The 25,726-nt window shown below is 40.9% G+C and overlaps 1 protein-coding gene across 4 annotated transcripts in view; it reads right to left on the bottom strand.

The window, feature by feature from the left end:
* Positions 1 to 70: 70 nt before the first annotated feature.
* Positions 71 to 25,726, bottom strand: part of ofd1 (OFD1 centriole and centriolar satellite protein) — a 61,535-nt gene continuing 35,879 nt past the window's right edge. For 3 of the 4 annotated variants that reach the window (XM_080204013.1, XM_080204012.1, XM_080204015.1), the window contains exons 17-23: positions 22,544 to 22,688; positions 19,683 to 19,783; positions 14,037 to 14,153; positions 6,933 to 7,105; positions 5,156 to 5,293; positions 2,479 to 2,546; positions 71 to 174 (exon numbers count right to left, since the gene is read on the bottom strand). In XM_080204013.1, the coding sequence (XP_080060139.1) occupies positions 132 to 174; positions 2,479 to 2,546; positions 5,156 to 5,293; positions 6,933 to 7,105; positions 14,037 to 14,153; positions 19,683 to 19,783; positions 22,544 to 22,688 (785 nt within the window). In that variant the 3' untranslated portion in view covers positions 71 to 131. The remainder of the gene's footprint in view (positions 175 to 2,478; positions 2,547 to 5,155; positions 5,294 to 6,932; positions 7,106 to 14,036; positions 14,154 to 19,682; positions 19,784 to 22,543; positions 22,689 to 25,726) is intronic. The other variant, XM_080204014.1, reaches the window with a different exon arrangement.

The raw sequence follows: 25,726 nt of genomic DNA, 5'->3' as shown, positions 1-25,726 counted from the left end.
TTTTACAAACTGTCTTTCGGCAGAACTTTTTAAAAAATTGAATTGTTCCATTGAAATTATATTAATTTGAAGTGTACAAAAGAATACATTCTGTGATGGGTCTGTGTCAAAATATAGCTGTTGGTGTTGGTTCACCAGAAATTGTCATCGGTCTCTTCATGTGAAGCTGCGGGACTGTAAAAGAAATATCACTGTAAGAAATTCAATGTTATTCATTGCAGTCACAGTACTCATTAAAACGGTGTCAACATGGATCTCAAATGCAACATTTGCTGAAAAGCTCAAGGAGAGGCCAGGCTCAATATCACAGAAAAGCAAATAAAAATATGAACATATGTCATCACAGAGTGTTTTCACACATCTCGTAGCCATTTCTGACTGAAATCAAGGTTTGGGAGCAGATTTCCTGTTTTTTTCTCTGGTTTAGGCATTATGTGTGAAACAGAAACAGGGAAAGGAAGAAAACACTCCAAAAGCCAACAGGGCCATTGCCTTATAAATACAATTCTTCTCCCTCGCTAGTCAAGATGAAACATCCTTTAAAGCTGATCCATTAAAATTTAGTTTTGGGCAAGAAGAGAAAGAAGGAAATTAAAATGAATAAATGTAGTGCATTTTGTATGCTGATAAATTCTAAAAGTGTCGGAGAGATATTGACATGCCTATATGCTACAATTATGGTCTTGTTAAGATTTAGAAATGCCTAATAAGACCCGAAACACACATTTTCAAAATAACCATCTTCACATGCAGACTTTTCAATTAAACAATGGTAACAGCTCTCCTTTATGAGCATAAAGAATTCCTGTATCTCTATCTGATGATGCGTCAAATTGGATTTACCCAGATGCAGAAGTACTTCACGTGTCTTTAAAAGAATTGAGGATAGGGTGAAAATATTTTTATGCCAGCATTTTCACTTTGTTGGTCCATCCCACAATCAGGGCAGCTTTACCAACACGAGTTTTTTTTAAAAATATTTTTTCATAGGATGTGGCCATCACTGGCATGGCCAGTGTTTGCTTCCTAATTGCTCTGATACTCTTGAATTGTAGCAGACTCTATGGTGTAGGTACACAATAAGAAGTCTCACAACACTAGGTTAAAGTCCAACAGGTTTATTTGGCAGCAAATGCGTTTGCTACCAAATAAACCTGTTAGACTTCAACCTGGTGTTGTGAGACTTCTTACTGTGTTTACCCCAGTCCAACACCGGCATCTCCACATCATGGTATAGGTACACTCAGTGCTGTTAGGGAGTTTCAGAATTTTAATGAAGCAACAGTGAAGGAACAGTGATACAGTTCCAAATCAGGATGATATATGACTAGGAGACCTTACAGATGGTGGCCTTCCAAGCACCCACTGTCTCGTTCTTATAGAGGGTACAGGTTACAGGCTTGTAAGATGATAATAAAGGAGCCGTGGCATCTTGTAAATGATACACATGCTGCCACAGTGCACCACTGATGGAAGAAATATTACATCGGGCTATTGTGTCATAGATGGTGACAAATGTCTGGCATTCAGCCAGGCATGTGGAGAATTTTCCATCGCATTGTTGATGTGTGTCTTGTAGATGGTGGATAGGCTTTGAAGAGTCAAGGTGAATTACTTGCTGTAGAATTCACAACCTCTGACCTGCTCTAGTAGTCACATTATTTATGTGGCAGCTCCAGATAAATATCTAGTTCTCAGGATGTTGATAGTTGGGAATCATGCAATGGTAATGTCATTGAATGCCATTGGCAACTGTGTGGCACAAATGTCATCTGTCATTTTTCAGTGCAAGCTTGAATACTGTCTTGTTGCATGCAGGCATAGTCTATTTCACTACCTGAGGTGTCGTTAGTGATGCCCTGAACACTCAGAGTAAGATTTTAAACATGACTCTGATCAACATTTTCGCACAGATTTCTACAATCACTTTATCACTTCCAAATTAAAGGGAGCTTTATTCAACACCAGAATCACTGAATATTCTGGACTACATGGGGTGCATGTTGCAGCACTCTTTCTCCTACATGGCTAGGGTGCATGTTGCATGGCTGGGGATACACATTACAGTATTCTCTCTCCTACATAGGCTGGGGACGCATGTTGCAGAGCTGGGGCGCACACTGCAGCACTCCTTCAACTTCTGCATGGCCTGGGGGTGCATACTGCAGTACTCCCTCGACTCCTCTGATTATTTATTTATCAGGTTTTAAACTAAGTTTAAATGTATGGAATACTCAGTTGTGGAAAAACAATTTGCCACTGTAAATTCTACCAACAATCAATATTGTGACAATATTATGAAAAGGTAGGCGCAACTTATCCAGCATACTCTATTTGCCAGATAAATCAGTAGTACAGTTTTAACTTATCCATAATAAATCTAGCATATTGTATGTTCCTTTTCCTTTACGTGTTGCATCTTTGAAAACTGTTAATTGCACCTGTGAATGTAACTCTGAAGTCTGACTTTGTCCTTACCTGCCAGTTTTGCCATCAGACAGTGTTTGCAATAGAGAACTCTCTTCCACAACTTCCTTTTCAGAGCTCTGAAAACAAAAATGCCACAAGGTACTTCAGAGAGGTGCAATCAGCCAAAAATGACCAATGAGACATGGTCAAAGAAATGGGCTTTAAGGAGATCCTTAAAGAAAAAGAGATGGAGGAAGAGGAGCAATTTAGGAAAGAAACACCAGCATGTGGAGCCTAAATAGCTGAAGTACATGTCGGCAAATGATGGGGCAATGGTGGTGGTGGGGGGGGGGGGGGGGGGGGGGGAGGTGGTGGTGGAAGAGGTGCAGGGAATGGAGAACAGCCAAAATCAGATGAACAGAGTTTGGACAGTGCAGCAAGGAGAAGGAGATTAGGGTTATGGAGGTATACGGCCAAGGTCAAAGAGGTTTACAAAGGGGAAAAATAAACTTAAAATCTGACACCAATAGAAGTCAACAAAGACAATGGGTAATGAGTAAATGCAAGTTGGTATGGGAAAGAAGATGGGCATTAGAATTTTGATTAAGCTGATGTTTATGATGAGGAGGAACAGGAGGGGGGGCCACAATAGAATTGGAGTAGTTATGCTGAACAGCATTTCATCAACAAATCAGCTGAGGTAGTGTTTGGAGTAGATGTTGCTAGAAAGTTTGAACTAAACAACGTTTGTAATTGAGAGAACATATCAAATGCTACAATCAGTCCAAAGATGTGGATTAGGTGGATTGGCCAAGCTAAATTGCCCCTTAGTGTCAGGAAGACTAACAGGGTAAATACATGGGATTTTCGGGATAGAGCCTGGGTGCGATTGTTGTCAGTGTAAGTTTGATGGGCGTATGTTTGTGGTCGCCGCACTTGCGCAAGGATATATTGGCCTTGGAGGGAGTGCAGAGGAGGTTCACCAGAGATGAGGGGGTTGGCCTATGAAGAGAGGCTAAATAGACTGGGTCTGTACTCGGAGTTTAGAAGGATGAGGGGGGATATTATAGAGACATATAAGATTATGAAGGGGATAGATAGGGTAGAGGTAGAGAGATTCTTCCCGCTTAGAAAGGATAGCAGCACTAGGGGATACAGCCTCAAGATAAGGGGGGGAGCAGTTTAGATCGGAGTTGAGGAGGAACTTCTTCACTCAAAGAGTGGTGAATCTCTGGAATTCTCTGCCCATTGAAGTGGTGGAGGCTACCTCGCTGAATATGTTTAGGTCATAGGTAGGTAGGTTTCTGATAGACAGGGGAATTAAGGGTTATGAGGAGAAAGCGGGAAAGTGGAACTGATCCACCAGATCAGCCATGATCTTGTTGAATGGCGGGGCAGGCTCGAAGGGCTAGATGGCCTACTCCTGCTCCTCTTCGGCCTCTTCTTCACTGTAGGGATTCTATGATTCTAAATAATTCATTAAGTGGAAACTCTGTAATGGTAGCAATCTAGGTGCTCCTGTGAACTGCCACTTCCCCTTTAAAAGTCTAGTACCTGACCATCAGAAGAGTGGCCCATTTCCACATGTTCACCTCAGCCTCTATCTTAAGTGCTACTGAGACATTCATTCATATCCGGGTTACCTCCAGAATAAATTACTTTGTGACAATCCTCCATGAGCTCAACCAAACCCTGTAGTCCATATTTTATCAGGATTAGGTCCAATTTGCCCATTGTCTCTGTTGTTGATGATCTATCTTGGCTCCTGGTCCTCCATAACTATGTAAGAGTTGTTAAATAATTGAAATAATTTACATTAGGCTGCAGAAGATAGATAGCATTTCACTCCTTTCAACTCAATCTTCACTCACATTGTGAAACTACTGAGAACTTCAATGAAGAGTTGTTCTGTGTACTAGGACAAACTGTGCAAATTGCAAGTACCTCCAGACTTTGTTGTCCAACCAAATAATACTAATGAATTGATGAAATAATACTTATGAATTGGAAGTGAGAAATTAGCATTGAGCTTTATTAAAATGTTTGTCACCATTTAGCATCCGTGTGACACTGAAATTTCCTCGGGGACTCACTGGCAGAAGAATGGAAAGCACATTGGTTGGGAGGGGGGGGATGTAATTGGTTGAAAACAGCCATGAACATTGCTTTTCAAGGTTTCTGCCAAATATTTTCCTTTCCTATTACACTTTCATACCTGCAGCTTTCTTTCATTTCTGACTGTTGCACTAATTTAAAAACAACCACATTGAAGATGGCAACAATTTCTGAACTTGTCTTTGAAAAAATTACTGTAAAATTTACTCAGTTTTTAAAGTTTTGTGTTTTAGGTTAATTTGGATCCAGCAAGAGAGGTATGTTGTGTTACATCTGAAACAATTCAAAAAATTAAATGCAATATTGCAAAAGAACATTTTCAAAGCCTTTGTCCTCAAATTCAGAAAACTGATGGTGTGACAAAATGATGTTATTTGGATTGTTACCATAAAAACAATTACTGATTTCCTCCTAAAATAAAATATTAATATCCATTGCCAAAATATCATAAATAGCTAAAAGAGAATGATATCAAGTTGAAATATAACACTGCTTTGGTGGGAGAAATAAATCTTGAATTCTATATGTAAAAGATTGAAAAATGTTCCACCACACAATCCGCTTGTCTACTTTCGACATGATTAAAAAAAAGCTGTTTGTTTCTCTTTAAAAATTCAACAGTAAGAGTCACCTGTTCCTGCTGTTCATCTTTTTGCTGTTGAATTATTTTCATATATTTCTCTAGTGGATCTGTACTTGAAGCTGGCAATTCTACACCTTCTGAAATCTGCTCCTTTGGTTGTTGTCCATTTGGCTTTGTCTGTTCCTGCTTTAAATTGCACAAAGTTCAAAACGTTATTGAGATTACACTGGCCCAGAACGAAAGATACATTTAAAATGACAAACCTGTTTGACAAAAGGCCCTCATTCTGAATTTGGGGACATTTTGATATTGATAATGATATTAAAGATCATGAGAGATTAAATGCATAGAATAGAAGTCATAATTTTTGACCATTAAATAATTGTATTTATGACAGAGTCAAGAGAGAGCAAACAGTGATTTCAAATTATTTACTAGCAACAGACACCAGGACGATAACCACTACTTGACCAAAGAAGTTGGATGTAGCCTCGCACTTGGCCATTCCCCACAAGATTTTCAAAGAAGTTTCACTATGGATTAGGTGGTGAGAAAAGATACATAAGCCATTCTAGGATGCCTCCTTATGATCGATTATGGAATAACATTGAACGTTGAAATGATACAAAAACCGTCCGTCAATCTAACCCATCATCCTGTGCTGGTATTTTTTCTTTAAGAGTTGCATGATCTGATCATGATTCCCTAGTGTTTTAATGTTTATAGGAACCCATGGGCTAACATAAGTATTAACATTAAACTGCTGGAAAATTTCTGGCTAACTGGGTCTGAGTATTTTCCCATATGGAAGTAGGTAAGCATAAATCGCTGACATGGTGGATCCCCAGTGCTACATTGCTCCTGGACAATTTTCACAGGGAAGTGATGGGGTTGGAAAGATTCCTTGTTCACAAGGAGTAGGTAGACAATTGAGGGGTGATAACTGTTCCTAAATTTCCAAATTCGACTCACTCACCCCTCCCCACCAAGGTGCGGGATTAAGTCTGCCTGGTTACAGCTGCAATCCAGCCTCCGTGATGGTGCTCAGCTGCTGAAGATGATTTGGGAGAGGGCACCTCAAGATGGAGGTGACCCTTTCTCTCACCTACTGCAGGCTGCAGCTCCTGCTAAACTGCAGGGCATCTACTGGGCTTCCCTCATGGAGAATTCTTCCACTATCTTTAATTGGACATCGAGCTTCCGCTCTGGTCATTAATTAGCCGATTTCACGACAATCACTGCTATTTCTCTACATAGTGCTTGATTGTGACCGCCATTTGGACCAATCAGGGTCCTGATCCAAAGTCCAAAATCTTACCCTTGATCTAATTCCATTCTTTTCCTTGTGCCCCAAAACTCTTTCATGGAATGTGGGTGTCACTGACAAGGTCAGCATTTGTTCCCATTTCTAAATATCCTTGTATTGAGTGGCTTGCTAGTCCATTTCAGTGGGCAGTTAACAGTCAGCCACATTGTTGTATATCTGCAGTCGTATGTAGGTCAGACCAGGTAAGGATGGCAGATTTCCTTTACTAAAGGGCAATTAGGGAGTGATATGTACAGGTCACTTACAACGTGAACTGTCATGTTCTACTGAATTCTAATTCTATTGAATTATTGACTCAATGACTTTATTTATCTGTTGGGGTGACAGCAGGATTCAGAATCTTAAGCTAGAGGTTAGACTACTTTTTCTGTTGCTGCTCCTGGAATGTTTTCCAATGATAGTAATAATGGAAAATTCAGAGATGAAATATAATGCAGTAATGGGCAAAAGATGAAATGATAACTACAAAATGCTTTACCATCCTGAAAACATCCCCACCTTTCCCTGTTCCAGACATTCCAGCTCCCTCTGTTCTTTTTCCCTTGTTTCTTGCTTTTCCAGACACTGTTTCTCCTCATCTCTTGGTCTCTGATCTTCACATTCCTTTTCTTCTCCTGCTTTGCATTTTTCATCCTCGCTGTTTTTTCCTTTTTCTGGATCTTTGAAATTACCTGCACGTCATTCAAAGACACTTTAGCAACAACTCAAATGGACCAATTCATTCTCTCAGCCAGATCTCTGGCAACATCATGACTATATAAAATGTTAGTCGTTGTTGCTTCCAAGGATATAAATCTCATTTTGTGTTTTGGATCCGTACACTGATGCCAGAGTAGGGACCTCGCTTTTGATCCAAAACACAAAATAAAGTTTATATCCATGTGGTGTCAGGAGCAGTGATCAGAGTTGAATTTTGCCCAATTTGGGCAATTAATAGGCAGTGAGCACTCTTGCCATCCAATTAAGGCATGACAGGCAGTCTTTGGAAGCTAGTGGGTCAGAATGCCCTTAGCATGAAAGGAGCTGCAGCCTGTTATTTGCAGGTACAAGAAGAGAAACACTTTTTAAAAGATTATGGGTAAAGATGGCCACAGCTGCCAAGCCACTAGTGTGGAGGAGAACAATTCCATAGAGGCCAGGTAGGGTGGAGGTAGCCTCAGTCATCTTCTGGCCCATGGCTTCAACTGGCTTTTAACAAACTCAACTAGCTATCAGCTATGGGCAGGGGGGTTGTTCTGCCCCTGAATCAGCTTTCCCTAGAATAGCTCTGAGGTGTAATTCAGCACAAGTGTACCCACTCTTTTCCTGCTCTCATTTCAGTGAAAATCCTGCCTGATGTTCCCATCTCTTGACAACAACGATAAATGCTGGCTCCAATTGGTTTGATCTTTCTGTCTTAATAATCTGATTTGATTATTTAAAGATCCTTCCTATGTAAGATTCTAATAAGTCATTTTATCCTACACAACTGAAGAGTCAAGATCAAAGCTACTATTCTTCGGCCCTACACACCCCAATGCAGATCGCACTGGGGCTGAAGAATCATGGGAGAGGGGCCATAGTCCTCAACAAGAGTGTGAACCAGATTAGCATACTTAAATCCTCATTTAAATACACTCTGTCAATTTAAAGATGGATTCTTTCTGGTCCCAGGATTCTCCAACCCTTGAGAGTGGTGGGTGCTGCTCTAATCACTACTAGTTTCCAAAAACGGAAACCAGCTGTGGGGGCCATGCCAGGGGGCTCAGAGTTCACTGAAGTTCCCAGGTGGTTAAGGAAATGTCTGGCACTGCCCACCTGGCTGGCATTGCAGGGCCTTAGAGGACCCCAAATTGCTCACTTGGTTGGGGGAGGATAGAGAGACAGAGGGAGGAAACAAATGATGCTCCAATGCCAGCAAGGGTGAATCACCCCCTCATTCATGCCTGCATGGTGTGTGTGTGTGTGTGTGTGTGTGTGTGTGTGTGTGTGTGTGTGTGTGTGTGTGTGTGTGAGAGAGAGAGAGAGAATGTGTACATGAGTGTGTATGTGTGTCGGAAGGGTCGACGGTGGGATGGTGAAGAGATAATGCAGATATTTAGTGATGGGGTGGGACACAGTTGTGATGCTTTCCATGTCTATAAGGGGGGGGGGGGGGGGGGGTCACGATGTCTGTGGGAGTGGAGGAGGAACATTAATTTAAACTTTGAAATCAGGCTGCCCTTGGATCCAGTCTTAGGACCCCATCCAAAAAAAATTCTAAGCGTGGGAGAGTTCAGTAAGAATCCAAAAACATTTCTATGTGTGGTTGAATTTCAAATGGAATCACCCCCAAATCAGCCATCTCACTGATTTTCCCTCTGGGAGCAACACTTAGAAATGTTTTGGGGAGAATTCCACCCCAAATCTTCCCTGATCAGCAAAAGGTGTGTTGGCAGCGTTATGAATGATCCATATTGTATCTCTGCCAAAAGAATTCAATGCTACCTGTGTGAGAGAGGTTGTAGTGAAATTTTGGCAATATTTTGTCCTGGAATGTAGCTGTATTTGCCAACTGTATAAACCCACATACTAAAACAAAACACCACACATGTGCATGTGCACACACACACCACTGGCACTGGGCATCATGTTTTCTCCCTCAGCCTCCCTACAATCCCCCCAACCAAGTGAGCAATACTGTGGAGTCAACTAAGGCACAGTGGTACAGTGGCTAGTATTGTTGCTTCATAGCTCCAGGGACCTGGATTCGATTCCTGGCTTGGGTCACTGCGTGTGTGGAATCTGCACATTCTCCCCGTGTCTGCATGGGTTTCCTCTGGGTGCTCCGGTTTCCTCCCACAGTCCAAAGATGCATGTGTTAAGTGGATTGACCATAATAAATTGTCCATTAGTGTGGGGGGATTAGCAGCATAAATATATGGAGTTACAGGGATAGGGCCTGGTGGGGATTGTGGCTGGTGCAGACTCGATGGACCAAATGGCCTGTTCTGCATGTAGGGTTCTATGATTTTCTCCAACTAGACCTATATGGCCAGGCCTGCTGTCTACTGAAAGCATTTGCTCTGTATGTTGTATCAAAGTTTCCCTGTGGTTTTGAGCAGATACATTTGTTAGGTTCATTCACATGACAGCAATGTGTCCCGCCTGATAGGTGGTGGTGTCTAAACAGTTGTAGCCAGGCTAAAATCTGCTCCAATCCATGAAAAGATGATAGACATGAGAAAAAATCTAGCAAGGGTAAGTAAATCTAGAAGCACCATGTGCCAGATGTATGTTGTAACTGTACCTGCTACAAAATGTTGACTGTTAATTTGTTCCAATTAGTACTTGTCCAAATATCCACATTAACTGCTGACTCTTTCATTGAATTTCACATGCATACTTCAATGACACAAATTACAAATCAAAAGTCTTAACATCCTTAAAACTTCAAGTATTTTAACTTGAACTTAAACATGGAATTAAAAAGGCTAAAAGAGGCCATCAAATGACTTTAGCAAACAGGGTCAAGGGGAATCTCAAGGCTTTTATATTAGAAGCAAGAGGATAGCAACAGAAAGAATAGGCCCACTCAAGAACAATGAGGGGAAGTTATGCATGGAGTCACAGGAAGTGGGTGAGATCTTTAATGAGTACTTTCTGCTGGTATTCACCAAGAAGTACATGATGGATGTTGAGGTCAGGGATAGGTGTGTAAATGCTCTAGAGAATGTCAATATATAAAAGAAGGAAGTGTTGAGTATCCTAAATTGCATTAAGGTAGACAAGTCTCTGGGGCCAAATGGGACCTATCCCAGGTTACAGTGGGAGGCAAATGAAGAAATAGCTGGAGCCTTAACAGATATCGTCACATCCTCTTTGACCAATGGTGAGGTTCCAGAGGATTGGAGAATAGCCAATGTTGTTCCCTTGTTTAAGAAATTATAGGCCAGTGAGCCTGATGTCAGTGGTGGGGAAGCTTTTGAAGAAGATACTGAAGGACAGGATATATGTATATTTGGAGGAAAATGAACTAGTTAGTGACAGGCAGCATGATTTTATAGGGGGAAGATCACATCTTACCAACTTGATTGAGTTTTTGAAGAGGTGACAAAGGTAATTGATGAGGAAAGAACTGTGGATGTAGTTTACGTGGACTTTTGTAAGGCATTTGACAAGCTCCCACATGGCAGACTGGTACAAAAACTAAAGTTACATGGGATTTGGGGTGGGCTGGCTAGATGGATACAGAGCTGGCCAAGTTCCGCACACATGAGGACGGTCTCAACAGGGATCTTGGGTTCATGTCGCACTATCTGTAACCCCCGTGACTTGCCTGGGTTTGCAAAACCTCACTTACTGTACTGTCTGGAGACAATATACATCTCTGTAACCTGTGATCAGTGCTCCTTCCACTCACATTGTCGGCCACTTCAGGTCTTGAACAGCAGGTTAGGTGTAAGGATTCGCATTCTAATCAGTAATCTCTAAACTGTCTGTGCTTTATATGCTCTGTCTGAGGCCAGAGCTCTCCATTCACCTGACGAAGGGACTAACCCGAAAGCTTGTGAGTCTATTATCAAATAAATCGGTTGGACTAAAACCTGGTGTTGTCAGACATTTTGCTTGGTTATAGGAGGCAGAGAGTAGCAGGGGAAGGGTGTTTTTCAGAATGGAGATCCGTAGCTAGTGATGTCCCTCAGGGATCAGTGTTGGAACCTCTGTTGTTTGTAGTATATATAAAAGATCTGGAAGAAAATATGGGGGGTCCGATTAGCAACTTTGCACATGATACGTGGATTGGTGGAGTTGCTAATAGTGCCGGGAATTGTCAGAGGATATAGACAGATTGGAAATTTGGCACAAATAGCAGATAGAGTTTAATCCCTACAAATGCAAAATGATGCATTTTGGAGGATCAAATTAAGATGTGAATTTTACTATAAATGGCAGAATCCCTAGGAATATTAACATATGGAGGGATCTGGGTACACAGGTCCATTTTTCCCTAAATATGGCAACACAAGTGGCAAGGTGATTAAGAAAGCATATGGCATTCTTGCCTTCATCAGCCGGGGCATTGAGTACAAGAGTTGGGGAATCATGTTGCAGCTATATAAAACCTTTGTTAGGCTGCATTTGGAGTATTGTGCGCAGTTCTAGTCAGCACACTACCAGAAGGACATGGATGCTGCCTCTGTTGCCTGGCCTTGAGGGTGTTGGTTATGAAGAGAGATCGAATAAATTAGGATTGTTTTCACTGGAAAGGTAGAGACTGAGGGGAGACCTGCTAGAGGTCTACGAAATGATGAAAGGCATACACAGGGTAGATAGTCAGAGGTTTTTCCAAGGCAGAAGTATCAATTACAAGGGGGCAGAGGTTCAAAGTATGAGGGGGAGAGTTTAAGGGAGATGTGCAGGGGAAGCTTTTCATGAAGAGTGGTGGGCGCCTGGAACACAGTGCCAGAGGAGGTGGTGGAAATAGGTACATTAGAAATATTTACGAGGAACTTGAATGGGAACATGAATAGGGAGGGAACAGATGGATATAGACCAAGTAAGGGAAGAGTTTAGCTACGACATCGTGATCACACAGACTTGGAGGGCCGAAGGGCCTTTTCCCGTGCTGTACTTTTCTTTGTTCTTAACCTCACTGAAGGATGTATATCTGCTTGCTTACACCCAGAATCGTCGGCAGGCTTGACACATGCCTGTAACTGTGTTCCTTCAATTTACAACATTTCAATAATATTTTTCTGCTTGTACAACAATTTGCTAAATACAAAGGAAAAGCAGTAGGCTGAAAAAGTGTTGACATTTCACAGACCCTCAACTCCCTTGGAGAAGCCACTCTGAGCACCCTTGCACATAGACACAATAGATAGTGCCATTCAATTTTATATTTTACTCTCTCTTTGTAACTGCACAAGTTTAATACAAGTACACAGCAAGGCCAGTTCCTTTTTGAAGATGTGAACTGAAACCAGCTTTCTAACCATTGTTCCTTTTTATTTACGACAGACCTGAAAAGTAACCTCTTATTAATTCCATTTCTGCAAAAGAAGACAGCGAAGACACAATGAACCAACCACCTCCTATCAATGTTTTAAGCATTAACACAGCTGCACATATTACTAAAGATGCAGTTAGCCAGCCTGAAGAGATACACTAGGGCAGTCAGTGTACACATGAGGAGAAGCTAATGAAAATAAAAAAGTCTGTTTGCCAAACTCGCACATGCCTATGCTTTTTTCTAAAAATCCTTCACGCAGTGTGGTGAATTATTTATGACACTTCTTTAAAAAGTAGATGAAAATGCTGGCTTTGCTTTTGCCTGCATCAATCATCAGTTTGAAAGAGATTTAGGAGAGATGGCGGTGATAGTTCACCATTCGAAAGCAATGGTAGCAATTAATTAACCACCTGTAAGAGTTTATTAAAGTCACTCTGCTGACAGTGACTGGAATGTTCCAGTGTGGACTCCTCACTGAGGCTGAAACCCAAGCAAAAGACAGAGGTGGACTCTGAGTGGCAGACCAAGGACCCAGTCTGAGTGGGCGGTTGACTTGCAGTAGCTGGCTAAGCCTTGCAACTGGCATCCTGCTAACCCACAGCACTGGGAGGGTGCTGTGCTTCCTTTTCATTAGACGGCTGAAGACCTTCAGAGCTGATGGTGACAAAATGGTGGTTATGCGGCTTGGGCATCCATTGACCTTCCTGGCATACCTTCTCTCATCTTCTCCACCTCAACCATAAAATCCAAACCAATTGCTATCACTAAATTTATCTTCACTTGCCATCTGTCAAGAGATTCTGCAGCTTGTGGCTTTTTAAATTTTTTGCAAGTTGGTATTGAAAACAAATTCCTTTTCATGCACCCTCCATACTTGCCCCAGTCCGTTCTTAAAGGAACTTACTGGGCGACAATTGTTTTCGGGACATTTAAAAGCAAGCCTACCATACTGAGAAAATGAAATTTGCCTCCTAAAAGTTAATAATAATTAAAATGTCAAACATTGAAAAAAATCAGTTAAAATGGGACTAAAAAGTTACTGTAAACAGTGTCCAAAAAAACAAACCATATTTCCACTGAAAGAATTAATACTCTCTCAGTTTTGATTGTGTCTATTCAAAATATGTTTTGAAAATAAAACAAATCTGGCCTATATGTGGGATAAATTAGGTTTTTGATTGTATTCGCTACCTTAATGACATGCATAAGCACACCAGGACCTGAATTAAGGTGTTAGATAGTTAGTCAGAAAGATTCCAGGGTAAAACCTACTCAAGACCTGGGATCACCCAATTCTCAGATCTCCTGCACCCATTTTGCTCCTGCAGGTTGAGAACTGAATGGACGCTAATATTTGTAGACCATTTCTCCCACTTTCAGATGAATAATTCAACTTGCACATGAAGCTGGACAGAAACCAAAAGCATTCATCGCTCTTTATAACAGATTTACAGTATATGAGTAATTATTTCATTTCAAATACTTTTGAGTACTAACAAAAACCCTGCAAATACAAATTCCAAAGTTCAATTCTTTGAAAAAAAAAGTAATTTTCTAACAAATTCTCAAAGGTCAATACAACAGCCTACCCTCTCATGCGATATATCAAATGATAGTAGCAAACTCACATGTATCTGGCGGAGATAAAGTTATTTCTTGGTCTCGTAAAGAAGCAGATCCTCTATTCACATTTTCCTCCCAGCACTGGGATAAATTCTTGTCAAGTGTTGGAATGTTTTCCTGCACTATAAGAAACAGACAATGGGTCTTTTGTTTAATTCCAACAATGAAATGGAAAGCAAGCCAGTAAAAGTAGGACTCTCGGAATATCAACAAATCATTACCTTTTCAGGCCAGGTTCTTCATTTACCTGTTAAAAACTCCATTTTGCAATGCTTTCTCAAACAAGATTTACATGTTAATCCTCAACAGATCTCTGTTCTAAAAATCATTCTCAAAAATGTTAATTGCCTGAGAAACTGGAAAATGCATTTTATTCTTTGTAGTCTGAGTAACTCTTTCACCAGCAGTAATATCGTTGAGCATTTAAATTTGCAGACTTTGGAGCAAGGTATTTCCCTTTTAATTAACCTCAAAAGTCTGCAGTTATATTTCAACTGTGGCACATCTGTGTTTGCATTTATTGTTCCTTTAAAATTATAAATCTACAAAGCAATAACTCCTGTAGCCATAATGAGAATGTTAAGATTCTCAGGAAACGGCAAGATTGAATCTCAGCCAGTCCCCCCAGCTTTCGTTGAGGTAATATTGCCAATTCTTGGGCAGCTGTCAAATGAGAAAATGAATGTTGCAACTTGCCATCTCAAGGGGAACAAAAACAAGTGGGAGCAATTTATGTCAAGTTACAACTGAGCAACAGAGACAGCTATGGAGAAAACACTAATCCATACCATTCTCTTTTCCTTATTAAAGCAGGATGTCTGTTGGTAGGAGGCAGCATTTAGGGAGTTAAACAGGGAAAGGGCAACTGAATATCTTTTTTTAAAACAAAGACAAAAATATTTGATCATTTTCTTTATCTATGCTTTATATCTATTTCAATCACTCCTGTTTATTTTTTTGCAGATCAAACTACAAAAATAAATTACAATATAATAAATAACTCTTGACTGAACAGTTACAAATAAATCAGCAAACTTCATTCTTTTGGAATTTGCATTCTAATATTTATTTACTCCAAGCATAACTAAAATTCAGTCAAGAGTGAATAAGAATTCAAAATTCTCAGCTGAATTCCTGAATGATTAGCTTTCTTATCCCAAACTAGCAGTGAACTTAACAATTTTCTAACTTTGACTGACGACAATTACAAAGGTAGACCAGCACATTGTGCAAAGACAGTGAATTCATAATCCACCATTCTTCACACATATGTTCCTGATTTCAGGATCAGTATGTTTTCACTCAACAAGGATAGATGCAATATTGGATCTAGTTAAAGAAAATTAAGTGGGGGAAGTGGGCAATGTACTAGTTGGGGAACATCTAGGAAATAGAAACATAATAAAAATAGTTTGATATAAAAAATCTAAGATAAGGTACTTGGCTTTTCTTGAAATCAGGAACATGTGTGTGAGGAATAGTGGAGTACGAATTCACTGGGGGCAATTCTCTCAGCCTGCGGTGCTGCTTTTGTGTCGCAGTAGGCCAGGAGACTCAAGCAGAGAGCGGTTAGTAGGCAGCATGGCCTCCACGAGTCTCTGGCAGGTGGATTTCCGCCACCGTCAGCACTGTGCTAATTTCTGGTGGGGAGCTGAATCAATTATGGTAATCCTCATTTGCATACAATTTGGATCCCGCCAGCAGGCCCGGGCTCCCTCCACCGCTCCAGGAATGTTTCACTCCAGCAGGGTTTACAATAGCTTCCCAATTGTGGGGAGCTTGCGGCCCAACCCCCCGGCGGGTGATGGAGTCACAGAGGTTAACAGCATGGAAACAGACCCTTTGGCCCAACTTGTTGATGCCAGCCTTTTTTAAACCCCGAAGCTAGTCCCAATGTCTGCGTTTGGCCCATATACCCCGATACCCATTTTACCCATATAACTTTCTAAATGTTTTAGAAAGCATTTTCTGAAAATTTTTTCTATGTGAAGAAATTGCCCCTCTGGACACTTTCGTATCTCTTCCCTCTCATCTTGAACCTATGTCCTCTAGTTTTAGACTCCCCTACCTCTGAGAAAGGATAGCTGATCTATGCCCTTCATTATAGACTTTTATAAGATCATCCCTCAGCCTTCTAGATCCAGAGAAAAAAGTCCCAGTCTATCCAGCCTCTCCTTATAACTCAAACCATCAAATCCCAGTAGCATCCTAGTAAATCTTTTCTGCACTCTTTTTAGTTTAATAATATGCTTTCTATAATAAGGTGACCAGTTATGTACACAGTATTCCAAGGGTGGCCTTACCAATGTCTTGTACAATTTCAACAAGACTTCCCAACACCCATAATCAATGTTCTGACTAATGAAGCTAAGCATGTTGATGCCTTCTTCACCACTCTGTCCACCTGTGACTCTAGTTTCAAGGAGCTAAGAACATGTACCCTGAGATCTCTTTTTTCTGTAACTCCCCCCAATGCCCAACCATTAACTGAATAAGTCCTGCCCTGGTTCAATCTACCAAAATATATCACCTCACATTTATCTAAATTAAACTCCATCTGCCATTCGTCAGCCCACTGGCCCAATTGGTCAAGATTCCGTTGCAATCTGAGATAACCCTCTTCACTGTCCACTATGCCACCAATCTTGCAAACTTACTAACCATGCCTCCGATACTCTCATCCAAATCATTAATATGAATGACAAATAACAGTGGACCCAGCACTGATCCCTGAGGCTCACCGCTGGTCACAGACCTCCAGTTTGAAAACACCCCTCTACAACCTCCCTCTGGCTTCTGTCATCAAGCCAATTTTGTATCCATTTAGCTACCTCACCCTGGATCACATGAGATTTAACATTATGCAACAACCTACCATGCGGTACCTTGTCAAAGGGCTTGCTAAAGTCCATGTAGACAACGTCAACTGCACTGCCCTCATCTATCTTTTAGGTTACCCCTTCAAAAAACTCAATCAAATTTCTGAGACATGATTTTCCACTCACAAAGCCATGTTGACTGTCCTTAATCAGTCCTTGCATCTCTAAATGCTTGTATATCCTGTCTCTCAAAATACCTTACAACAACTTACCCACCACAGAAATGAGGCTCACTGGCCTGCAGCCCTTCCTAAACAAAGGCACAACATTTGCCATGCTCAAGAGTAAGGAGGAGGGGTGGGGGGTGCCCCTGGGCATTACCAGACTGGAGCACCTGGCACTACCCGAGGGACAAAGTGGTAATGTCCAGGGGACATCTTGGCACTGCCCACCAGCCATCAGGCAGTGGCAAGTGGGTGGGTGGGGGGACCATCAGTGGGGGCGGCCATTGAGTTTACCAGCAATGGATTGGCTGGCAATGTGGAACTACTACACATGTGCTGATCCCGGTGCTGACAGATTGCACGGTGGCCCGCTCAGCACTATGCTGCCGGCCTCTGCAGTGGGAATAGGCCCTACCCCCTGATTTTTTGCAAGATTTAGGCTAGTGCACTGTGATGCACAGCATGTGGGAGATTCATTTTGAAACTCCCACTGAAAAAGAAAGCAGCAAAATTTATTCCAGTTTTTATGCGAATTCAACACTTAGAATTTTTTTGGGAGAAGCGCCCCCCCGCCCCCCCCCTCCCCGTCTTTGCATTAAGTATTCTAGTGCACTGAGCACCACTGTGCTTGAATGGAAGAGAAAGCCAATCTCAATCAAATAAAAGGTGAATTAATCCAGATACATTAGAAAGGCCAGCCAAAATAATGCAGGATTCGCACCACAGAAGATTAACCTACTGGCTTAATATACCCCCATAAGATGTAAATTTTATGCAGCAAATGCTGGAATTCCTTAAACGAGAGAAACTAAAATTAGAATTAGACTCAAGAGAAAGATATTTGATAAACCTTGGACCAATAATAGAAAGAAAACCAACCTGAATATAAACAATATAGTACAGAAACAAAGGAAAATAGAAAGGCTAAGAGAATTAGAGGGAATAAAGAAAAACTGGTGGATAATATAAAGATTTTAAAAAATAGTTATAATAGAGGGCTGATTAGAGATGAATAAGGAAGACACCATGGAGGAGGGAAATAGCAAATAGTCTGAGCATTTTTCCTCAATTTTCACAAATAATGTCATAATAGGAATGAAAGGATTAAAGAGAAGGTAGAGCAATTAGCAATAACTACAAGCTAAAAACAGAATGAATGCAGATGAAGATACTGAGAAAATTGGATAAAATTAACATTCATTTCAAAAGACATTGTGAAATTAACCACATTCATTGTGGACTTACAAAAATCAAATCATGAATGACAAATTGATGAGTTTTCTTGCAAAAGTAACAAAATGCATTGGATTTTATGTAGTGTTGCTAAGCTTCTACTCCAGAATCTCTGGCACTCAGTTCACTGAGGATCTGGGGACATGGTTTGCTGTACCTGTACAGATACAAGAGGGGCACATAAGTGATAAAATAACCTGGGTGATGCTGGATGAAGGCTGAACATTGGCCAGGATACTAGGATAAACTCTCTTACTCTTCTTTGAACTTTGCTGTGAAATAATTAATATCTACCAAATAAAAATAAAGTCACCATAGTCGCAGATGACCATAGGTTGCCCTCCCCTATCAGACCAAGAGCTGACTGGTGTTAATTTAACCTAAGGTCACCACACCTCAGGCAAGGGGCATGGCTGAGAAGGTGGGGCTTCATGACTAACCTCAGCCGGTACAGGAACTGAATCCATGCTGTTGGTGTTGCTCTACAAAGCAGTGATCTAGCCAACTGAGCTGACAGAGCCTTCAGTTTAACATCTCATCCAAAGGTAGCATGTCAGAGACTGCTGTTGGAAAATACAACTTTTTCCTCAGGTTGGTATATGTTTATGACTTGACGATATAAACTTAATCACCAAAAGAACAAAATGAAAGTTTAGGAGTTTCTTTATTAAGCAGGAGGTTGTTAATACATGGAATGCCATACCAGAAATATTATTCAGAACAGAATACAGAAAACTTTACAAAAACCAAGTTGCTGGATATTTGAAAACTAAAACATTTAAGCACAGGAATTAAAACTTATCATACTTATTCTTGTTTGTTCAGCCTACAGATAGGAAGATCGGATATATCAAATTCAGTCTTTGCCTTACAATTTCCTTACTATCTTCTCATGTTCACACTCTTATGACTCCTCCCACTTTTATCTTTTTTTTTCTGCTCCTTTCACAAACGTACTGAAAAGATCTTTGTATAACACAATTTCCTCTTCTTTCCAAACATTGTAAAAATCTAATTGCAGGCTATTATATGCATTGGTTCAAAAATATAAGTTGCTTGAATTCCTAGTCTGGGCATTTACCTGTTGGTCCTTTCACTACTTCACCCCATTCCCCCTCGCCACCCCCCCCCCCCCACCACATCCGACCCCTTCTTTGTTGTGAATAGCCCAATCTAACTGACGCATCCACCTTCCTATTCCAATCCTGTTGAAGGGGCTCAATCTGAAATGTTAATTTTTTTTCTCTTTCAAATGCTGACTAATCAGATATGCATTTTCTAATTTTGCATTATAGTTCCAGCCTTTGATATTTTCATTCTATCTAAAAAATTATATGAACCTGTTAATGTTTTTACTGCCATATGTTTAGCTTACCAATTTCACAACGGTCATCTGGTTGCTCAATCAGTTCTTCAAACCTTTGAATTGTTGAAGATTGACGAGACACAGTATTATCCATCAGAGTTTTTTCTGATCTGGACAGAAACAGAGAAATTCATGCTATACAGATGTGCACTGCTACTAAAGCAGAAATACATTTGCCAAAAAGTAATTAACTCTCTCTTTTCCAATACAAAATCATGCCCAAAAGCTGTACATTTTGCATAGTGTCAGTTCCATTCAAGAAATAAAGGAATGATTGAAAACAATTGCAAATTATGAATTTTAAACAGAACACTTGAATGAAGTAAAATTTCAGGTCACTAGAATGCAGTTACCCATTAAGTACAGTGTTAAAACACAGTGGACCAAATTTACTACATCAAGTAGCATTAGACAGATTTTAATAAGGATATATCAAATTAAAATAAGGAAAATTATATGGAACTGAAAAATTAAATCAAATGAAGTGTAGAACAAGTGTATTGGTGACATTAAGAGTTATTCATAAAGCAGTGCATTCTATTATAAAGTCATCCTCAGTTTCAATCACCATACTCTAGGGGACAGATTTTCTCATTCTGAATTGGGATAGGCAGAGGCAGCAAAGCAAAAAAAAATGACATTAGTGGCCTGCATGTCGCTCTGCTCCCTTTGTTCTTGATTCGGGAGATTTTCCCAAGGGTCAGGTAGGAATGCAACTTTACCCCCTTCATCATTTGGGTGTATTAAGATCATTAGGGAGCTTGTTAAACACTTGTCTTCTGCCCTCCATTTTCATGGTGGTGGGTAGCCATTTGGAGCTTTCTGAAGTTGTCAGCTGCAACCTTGCAGAAACAGAGAAGGCAGTGCCTAAACAGTTTTATTTTTTGTAAAAAAAAACTGAAAGTTTGGACAAAAAAAAAGCAATATTAAAATTCTTATAACCAACCGTTTAATACTGTATCCCAGATTCCAGTTCTCCATTTGCCCTGGCTACTTTGAACATAAATATCCCTTTTTTTTGGACCATGCAGAGATAACAGACACAGCTTCGGCTACCAATTCTGGCCAGAGTGTGGTTCACTTCCCTGGTGTCCCAACTCCATTCTTGCCCTTCAGCCACTAATTGGGCCACAGAGCCATCTCAAGGTCATTAAGACAATGACCTCAGTATAGAGGATTGAACAAGAAAAATTATTCAATGTGGATTGAGTTAATCAACTTGATGCATTACTCAATATTAATGTTAATTATTAATTAATGCTAATTAATGACTGTTTAAAGTTTTGTTGCACCTATGCTACTGCATTTATTTGACTGATAACATTCTCATTTTATAAAAATAAATTACTGAGAGTATCTTTGAGATCACCTTCCTCTTGCTGAAAAATTAACAGAGCAGTTATATTATGTGCTGAAGAGATTACATAATCTGCAAAGTGAAAAAACTAAATTGATGCCAAATAAACTGATTTCACTTGGGGTTCCAAACAAATAGGGAAAAGAGAAGTCATCGGATGTGATTCTCCTATCCTGACTGGCACTTTTCTTGGCACATTGGGATGGGAGAATCATGTGTTGGCCATTTTGTGGGATTCATACATGCGTTCCTGACGCATGCGCATCTCCCAGAGCTGGAGAACAGGTGCAGTTGGGACCATGCTAGAAACTGGCAGGAAGAGAAGTAAGTAACTTATATCTTTTTAAAATGTATTTTAAATCTCATTATCGGGCCCAGCACAGGATCCTCTGGGCCCGATACCATCTCCCACCCCGCCAGGTGTATTTCACTCTGGCAGGGTTTACAGTCACTCCCCACTTTCGGAGGACTGGCGGGAGACCATGCTAGAGTGAAGGGGGGGCAATCGAGGCCCCCGGGAGGTGGCGGGGATTGCTGCCAGCCTGTGCCCCAGCACTGCCCAAGGGGCAAAGTGCCTGACAGGCACCTTAGCACTGCCCATCAGGCACTGTCAAGTGGCAGGGCCAAGGGGGCAGAGCCTTGGGGCTGGGGGCAATCGGTGCCAATGCCACGCTGCATTGGGATCGATTGAGGTTGGAGGGCAGACTTCGGGGGGGGGGGGGAATGTGTGTGTGTGTGTGTGTGTGTGTGTGTGTGTGTGTGCGCGCGCGCGTGTGTGTGTGCATGCGTGTGGGAATTACCACTATTACCACTGCTGGGTGAGGGGGTGGGGAGGGTAGTTTGCTGGAGGTTGGGACACTCTGGGGTGGGGTGGGTGGTCACAGTTGCCCCAGGAATGCTTGTTGTGCGGGCTGCAATCAGATGCAATGGAGTCTGTCACAAAACGGGAAGATTGCCAGATCAGGGCCACTGTGCATGCACAGAGGCCCGGAACTGTCAGACCCCAGCGTAAATAGGCCCAGCTCCCCCAAGCTTTTAATGAGATTCACAATTGTGACCTCTGCATTGCACAGAGTGTGGAAATTCGGGTCTGAAGTTGAACTGAAAAAACAGTTGTGATTTACATCAGTTTTCTCACCAATTCAGCACTTTTGGGAGAATCGCCCCCATTGTTCCCATACCAAGGCTGGATTTTGAGAAATGGCCCAAGAGGCATGCTGAAAATTCCTCCAAACATCATTGTGGATATACTTGTACCATATGGACTGCAGCAATTTATTAAGGCAGCTCACCACTCCTTATCGAGAGAGATGGTCAATAATGCTGATCTGGTGAACGATGCTCGCAATCCAGGAATGAATAAAAAAAGACATTGAAATGCCAGATTTAGGGTATGCTGCTGATTCACTGGCTACCTTAATTACTCCTTAGTTTAAAAACAATGTAATTTATTTGTCTAATAGTACACCATAGTTTACACCATGGATATTTACACAGTGGTCTGGACCTTTACCTTTCATTGGCACCACAGTTGACAGACAAAGGAAAGTTTGCAGTGTTGGCCACGTGGACACCAGAGGATTGGACTTCATTGATTGTTATTGATGTTTGACGTTCTGATACACCAGGAACAGAGGCCAGAAATGAGCCATCAACACCTTTGGAAAAAAAAAGCACATATGCTGCAATTTATGAATATTAGCAAAATGCTCAAAATACTTTATAAGAACCTAAGAATAGGAGCATGAGTAGGCAAATCAGCCCCTCAAGCCTATTCAGTACGATCATGGCTGATCTCATCTCAGCCTCAGTTCCATTTTCCTGCCCATTCCCCACAACCCTTCAATGTATTACAAATTAAAAATCCATTTATCCCCTTCTTAAATTTACTCAATGTCCCAGCAACCAGTGCACTCTGGAGTATTGAACTCCACAAATTTACAACCTTTTGAGAGAAGTAATTTCTCCTCATCTCTGTTTTAAATCTGCTACCCATTATCCTAAAACTATGACCTCCCATTCTTGATTGCCCCACAAGAGGAAAATCTGCTCTATGTCTATTTTATCGGTCCTCTTTATCTTATAAATCTCATGATTTATTTATACCTTTAACATTTTGTTCTGAAAATATTCAAAATTAACTATAAATAGAAACATTCCCTTTTTTTGTTTCAAGTCAGAATGGGACTGCTCTTCTTAAAGAAGAAAATGTTTAGTTAAGATGCGCAAGCCAACTTAGAAGTAAGGGGTCAAAGTGGATGTCACTATTATTCTACTAAAGTTTTATTAGTGGAGTCCAACACTGAGGGATGCAGTAATATTACATATTAATAACAGTATTAGACTTCTAATGTCCAAAAATGGAAATATAACTCAAGAGACTGGTCTCAGATCCTGAACCCTCACAAGCAAAACTTAGCACAAAGGATTCTAACGGGTACAATAGAGTTCTCTTTCATGCAAAGTTACATTTTTAAAAACTACAATTTAAAAAAATATATACTTTTTCAGTTGATCTCTTGTGTCAGTATACTCAAATTGTTCAAAACAACTTGAATTTCTCAAGATAAAGTAGAGCTGGAAAGTGGAAGATAATGGAACTAATGTGGGGTGGTACTAGGGAAGTGGGGAACAGCAGGCAAGAGAAGACACAAGGGAGCAAAGAAAGGAAAGGATAGGAAAAAGATGGGAGAAGCCAATAAGAAAATGTGTGTGTGGTGACCTGGCAGGGGAGGGTCACACAGAAAGGAGTGCTGTGGAAGGAGAATGTGTTAGGGTAGTGGCTAACATTGCAAGCCAGTGGGTGAGTTAAAACAGGAGCAGGCAGGAGAAGGGAAAGTTTTATTCAATGTTGTGGAGAGTAGAGGGACCAAAACATTGCTCTTAGGTTTGGCATTGTGCTAAACTTTGTTCATAAGTAGGGACTTGTAAGTTCAATGGAAGCAGGAGTCTAAGAGAAGAAAACATGATTGGTCGAGGTAGCTGAACGCTAAATAGTTAGGGGTAAAAGAATAATTGCTTCTGAGAGTGTGTACGTATAAGGATCCAATCAGATGGGGGGGACAGGTTGAATGCCGTGTTTTTCAAGAACAAGTGAACAGGAGATCGAGGAGCAAGCACATTTCTGCTATGAAAACTCAATAATCTTAAAATTGCTTTTGCTGCCTGGTTGATGCTCTGTAACAATAAAACTGAAAGAATAAATATTTTATTCAGAACTTCCATCTCACTGATCTGGCTTCAGGCCAATCTACATCCAACAATCTGGTCTGAAAATTCTGCTCAGTTGACAACTGTGGCAAATTCCACCACCGTAGCTAAGATAATCAACAACATTCTATATTTCAAAAAGCCCACAACCGAGGTGAGAATGATGGCCCTTGACTACAAGGTAGTATTAGAGTGCGGCATCAAGGAACCCTGGCAAGACTGGAGATAATGGTATCTGAGGGAAAACTATCCACTGATCTGAGTCATACCTAACACAAAAGGAAGATGTTTGTGATTGCTGGAGGTTAATCACATCAGTTCCAGAACATCATCTCGGGGAGAGTGTCCTAAGCCCAACTACCTTCAGCTGCTTCACCAGTAACCTTCTTTACATCATAAGATCAGAAATAAAGATGTTTGTTGTTGATTGCACAATGTTCAGCACCATTCACAATTTCACAGACACTGAAGCAGTCAATGTTCAAATCAGCAAGACCTGGATAACATCCAGGTTTGGGCAGACAAGTGGCAAGTAGCATTCATGCCACAAAATTACCAAGCAATAATCATCTCCAACAAGAGAGATCTCACCATCGTCTCTTGACATTCAATGGCATTACAATTGCTGAATCCCCCTGTAACCACATTCTGGGTGTTACCATTGACCAGAAACTGAACTGGACTAGCCATATAAATATTGAGGCTTCAAGAGTAGGTCAGCAGCTAGGAATCCTGTGGCAATTAACTCACCTCCTGATTGTCCAAAGCCTGTCCACCATGTACAAGGCACAAGTCAAGAGTATGATGGAATATTCTCCATTTTTTGAGTGCTGTTGAAGCTCCAATCATCCAGGAAGCTCAACACCATCCAAGGCAAAGCAGCTTGCTTACCTGGCACCCATTCACCAAACATTCATGCCCCTGCACCACCAATGCACAGTGACAGTAGTGTGCACTATCCACAAGACACACTACAAGAACTCAGCAAGACTCCTCTGACACCAACTTCCAAATCCATGACCGTTACCATCTAGAAGGACAAAGGGAGCAGATACATGGGAACTCCATCTGGAGATTCCACTCCAAGTTACTCACCATCCTGACTGTAACCATTCTTTCATTGTCACTGGGTCAAAATCCTTGAACTCCTTCCCTAACAGAACTGTGGTTATATCTACATCACATTGACTGCAGCAGTTCAAGAAAGCAGCTCACCATCACCTTCTCACAAGTCAATTAGTGATGGGTAATATTGCTGGCTTAGTGAACAAAGATAAAAATAAATTCTAAACAAAAAAGTCAATTTGCCTTACCTTCAAAAGTTAACAGATGGCTCCATAGCCACATCTTTTCCATAATCATATACACTATCTGAATACAAAGTTTTGTTGAAATTCACCCATTAGTTTTTGAAATATTTACAGGTTAGTTTGAGATGTTTACTGACTGAAGCAAAAACATTATCTCCCCATTTTATGGCATTGGT

This window comes from Carcharhinus amblyrhynchos, chromosome 15, assembly GCF_965287045.1.
Source record: "Carcharhinus amblyrhynchos chromosome 15, sCarAmb.v2.hapA, whole genome shotgun sequence".
In the NCBI taxonomy this organism is placed as follows: domain Eukaryota; kingdom Metazoa; phylum Chordata; class Chondrichthyes; order Carcharhiniformes; family Carcharhinidae; genus Carcharhinus; species Carcharhinus amblyrhynchos.
Note: the sequence above shows the minus strand (reverse complement) of the source record. Positions and strands in the feature narration are given on the sequence as shown.